The sequence below is a fragment of the Egretta garzetta genome, unplaced genomic scaffold (assembly GCF_000687185.1).
Source record: "Egretta garzetta isolate BGI_Z169 unplaced genomic scaffold, ASM68718v1 scaffold297, whole genome shotgun sequence".
NCBI classification, from domain to species: domain Eukaryota; kingdom Metazoa; phylum Chordata; class Aves; order Pelecaniformes; family Ardeidae; genus Egretta; species Egretta garzetta.
The window spans coordinates 2,750,805-2,755,155 of record NW_009260410.1 but is presented as its reverse complement, the minus strand read 5'-3'; the positions used below and the strand labels follow the sequence as shown (position 1 = coordinate 2,755,155).

Below are 4,351 nucleotides of genomic sequence, written 5' to 3'. Positions count from 1 at the left end.
TAAAAATCATACAATAAACTACTACTTACACATTGCCCTCAAAATCTAAATATCCAGACCACTGGAGATAAGCACGTTAAATGTGCGCGTAATATTTGTAAACTCTCTAGTTTTATACCTTAAATATTTTCAAACTTGTTCAAATACTCCACTTTCAATCTTTTCCAAATATTGAAATATAAACAATGTTCCACATACAGATATAATATACATATATAATACACATACATAGTGCAGAGAGAGACAATATACACCTCAGCATATATTTGAATGAGAACCATAATCTTTATATAACCATGCTGTGACACATATTTAAAAAATGAAAGCTTACAAAAAAAAAGCCAGCAAAACTACCTGAGACAACTGTGGTAGTAAGTTCAAGGTCACTGTTCTCTTTGCCAACTTTCCTTTGCCACCTGGACTGGGCTTGGGAAAAAAAAAAAAAAGAAAAAAAGAAAAGGAAAATCACAACTAGACACTTAAATTATTACTAATATCACATTTCCTGGAATACTTAAACTTGTAATCTAGCTATAATTCTTGTTTTAGCTCTTATATAATAACTTTTACACATACAATTTCATACCACTTCCCCTATTATTTCTAGAGTGTTTCCATGTACAAGTCAACTTTTTTAATGCCTTTGAAAGATAACAGCTCTGAAAAATTGGCTTTAGGCTGGGAAGGTTGCCTTTTTTTGCCAAGATACACATTAAAGCATTACAAGATACAATGAAATAATACAAATAAGCAATTATTTTTTGATTCCTGTTCTTCAGTCAACATTTTTTAAGACATAAAAATCGTCCTTTTTTTCTACTCCATAAACTTTCATTTAAGAGTGTCCAGTATTCTCTGCTTTTCCACAACACTGATCCCTCAGCATCACACATCAAAACTGTCTGTCCAAAAGCACCCTCTGACCATACCCAGGACTCTGGCTAGCACGTTTTAGCAAGGTACAGCACCTTTCTATAAAAAACCAAGACAATCTAGTTGCAAAATTATTTAAAATTGGCTGCAACACAACTGCCTTCAGCTATTCTTCTACTTCTCTGTTTCACACCACCACCAGTACCCCTGGCACTGCCCACACCGCCTCTTCCCAAGCAGCTCCACTTGCAGTAATACCGCACGTCTACGCTACAGCCATCCTCTTTCTGCTTTGCGTCTTATGCAAAGGCTGTAACAGAGGTAAGACACAAAGCACAGAAAGTTTGTGTAGACATACTGGAGCTACCTTTGAACAAGTCAGGCTGGTGATCATCTTCAATACAGTTGCTGTGGTGTAGAACCCACACAAGTTTTAGGCACTTAAATACTTACATGAATTTTGCAGTCAAGGATAAACTCTGGCAATTCTCAAGTGAGCCAAAAATCAAATCAGGCTCCAATGAAAATCTCCGTCAAAATACAGGAATTCAACAGTGAGAAAATATGCATAGACATACATTACCAGTTGTTAGCAATCTCGTCATAAACTAATCTGTGGTACAACTTATGAAAGGGGAGCAAACTCATGCCAGCTCTAGGGACCCTGAACATGATGGGGAGAAACTCCTTAACTACCACTATCTGCGAGAAGGAGTCACACAACAACAGCTTTTAAGTATCTTGTTTCAAAATCAACAGCACTACTCTTCTAATGAACAAAAGATCCATCCTCCCCCTTTCTCTCCCCAAATGAGATTAAATATATCTGCCTTCCCCTTGAATAGGTATCAAAATGCCTGGTGAATTAAAGTACTCTAAATACGAAGCAAGCCAATTTTGATATTTTTAATCTAGCATTTTGGCAATCACAGAAAAGGTGACTGAAGACTTTGCCACAATAACCACTCATCTCTTTCAGCCCCTCATTCAATGCTGTAGCCAGTCTGTCTTCCAGCTAGGCATGGTCCACGTGCAAGCTTTTTCACACCTCGAAATTCCAATGCCCATACCAGACCCAGCCTGCAGTGACACAGATGATGAACTTATTTCAGCACAAATGAGGGAAAAGCAGTATTATAACCAATACAGAAAGATTTACATTACAAGCCTGCTTTTTGTCTGGTAATTGGAGCAGTTGTAACTCTACTGGGAAAATATGAAGCCGTTTATTTCTCTCTAGTCTAACACACTCAACTGCAAAAAGATTCTTACCACAGACCATGTAACAGCTACCAATCTTTTCTAATACTAGCATGAATACATCTCCCAATAGTGTATCCACACTGCATCATAAAACTACTGCTTACCAAGCCAATAAGCCTATAGGATGCAGCGTAGCCTAAGGACAGAGTTTGGACTGGTTTGGACACACCTCTAAATGAACACGCTATGACAGAATCATATTAAAAATTAGGCTGAAAAGGGCTGCTGATTATCTGCTCTCCTTCTCAAAGCAGTACTAACTACAAAAAGTTAGGTTGGACTGCACAGGACCTTGTCCACAGTTGAGAGTTGAAGTTCTCTAAAACCACTGCCTCTCTGGGCAACCTTCTTCCCTGCTTAAGCACCTCACTGTGAAGAACGTCAGTCATCCTTATGCCTAGTCAAAATTTCCCTCCCTGCAACTTGAGAGCATTGCCTCTCCTCCTGCTGCACAGCACCAAGAGGAATCTGGCACCATTTTCTCTCTAGTTCAGGCACTGGAAGACAGTAACTACATTCCTCTGCCACCTTCTCTGCTCCAAGCTGAACACACGTAATTGCCTCAGACTCTCCTCATAGACCAGGTGCTCCAGCCCCCTATCTCAGCAGTGATCTGATGGACCCTGGTTTGTCAACAGCTTTACAGCTGCTGGACCAGGTAAAGTCACCCTAGGTGGTTCTGAACTTTGAGTATAGACATGTTCTTTGTTTTCCATGTCTTGCGCAATGAGACTGAAATACAAAGGTCATTGTTTCTCTAGTCCAGACTCTAAAAAGCAGATGGTGAATGCTATCTACTACCCTCTAAAGGGAATGGATGGGGAAAAAAAGATCTTTTGTATAGAGAAAATGGTTTTGAATTCCTGGATGAGTATTATCTATTTCTCCCAGTGACAAGGCTCACTGTCTTAATTCTTAGATTTATGGTTAGGAACAAATAACAGAAACCTGTGTATTTTTACAAATAATAGGGCTACAAAAATGACTAAGAACATACCTTGTCTTCATATACAACATTACACAGTTTGTTTAGATTTTCCTTTGTTGAAAAACATAGAATTGAGCACCACAACTTACACCTCTGAGCTGCTGGTACTGATAAACTCAGTGTCAAAATTAGTTCTGCTGAAAGGAGTGCCAATATTTTAAAATATTATACTGCAAACTTACTACTAGCAATAAGATGTACTAAAAAGAGAGTCCTGGATAGTGAGGACTATCTTAGATAGTTATGAGCAGCCCACTCACATCCTCTAATATGCACCTCAAGAAGAAACACACCCGAAGAAAAGCTGGTGAACTTTTAGTTCACCGAAGGAAGTTACTGAATAATTTCACACAAAATATCTCACACATTCCATTAGAGGAGAAGAAATCCGAATGAGGACATAAAAACCAAAAGAGACTACAAGAACAGGATTGACTTACTAACAGGAGAACAACATGACTGAAGAGGGCAGACTCTTCCTTCTAATTACATTAACCAACTACGGCCCAACCAGGCCGCTAGAGAAATAATACAAATTAGTATCGGTTAACACCCACTGATTTAAAACCACATTCATAGCTAAAAGCTTCTGTTGGCATTTGTCTTCAGCATTTAAGCTTCCTGCAATTCTGGCAATAAACTGAATTAGTTAAAAACCTCTTCATGCTTCACGTTTAAAAACCAGAACAACAACAGAAAACCAAACCACAAACAAACAAAACAAAATGGGGAGAGGGCTTATGACATAACATTCTGTACCGAACTGAAGACTGAAATTAATTTCTGTGGTTTATAATGGGATACCTTTAGGAGACAGTTACTCTCTCTGAAAACACTACAGGAACAGCAGCCCAGACTGAAAACGTCTGTTTAAATTTGCGCTGCTAAAGTAACTAAAGGAATTCTGGGCAGCTGCAAGAAGGACTACGTTGCTCCTAAAAATCTGATTTAAGGAATTCACAGCAAGACACCACAGTTCAATTTTTCTGAAGGGTCCCAGCCAAAACAAATGCAGCTGCCCCACCAGGCCTCCGCTTAGAGAGTGCAAGCATTCAAGTGTCAGGCATAAACCCCGTAATTTCAGAAGCTTAATTCAAGCTTGTTATCTAAGGTTTAAAAGAAAACCAACTCCAGATCAGAACAAGTTCCCCCCCCCCCCCGGTAGCCAGGTAAACCCGAGCGTTCTGCAATCTGCCCCGTGAACAGCGGGCGGCGCCCAGGCGCTCC

At 39.5% G+C, this 4,351-nt stretch overlaps 1 protein-coding gene across 1 annotated transcript in view; it reads right to left on the bottom strand.

The window, feature by feature from the left end:
* The window catches only part of DNAH7 (dynein axonemal heavy chain 7), a 134,189-nt gene that overhangs the window by 123,993 nt on the left and 5,845 nt on the right, over positions 1 to 4,351 (bottom strand). The window contains exon 3 of the mRNA XM_009643532.2: positions 355 to 426. Within this exon, the coding sequence (XP_009641827.1) occupies positions 355 to 426 (72 nt within the window). The remainder of the gene's footprint in view (positions 1 to 354; positions 427 to 4,351) is intronic.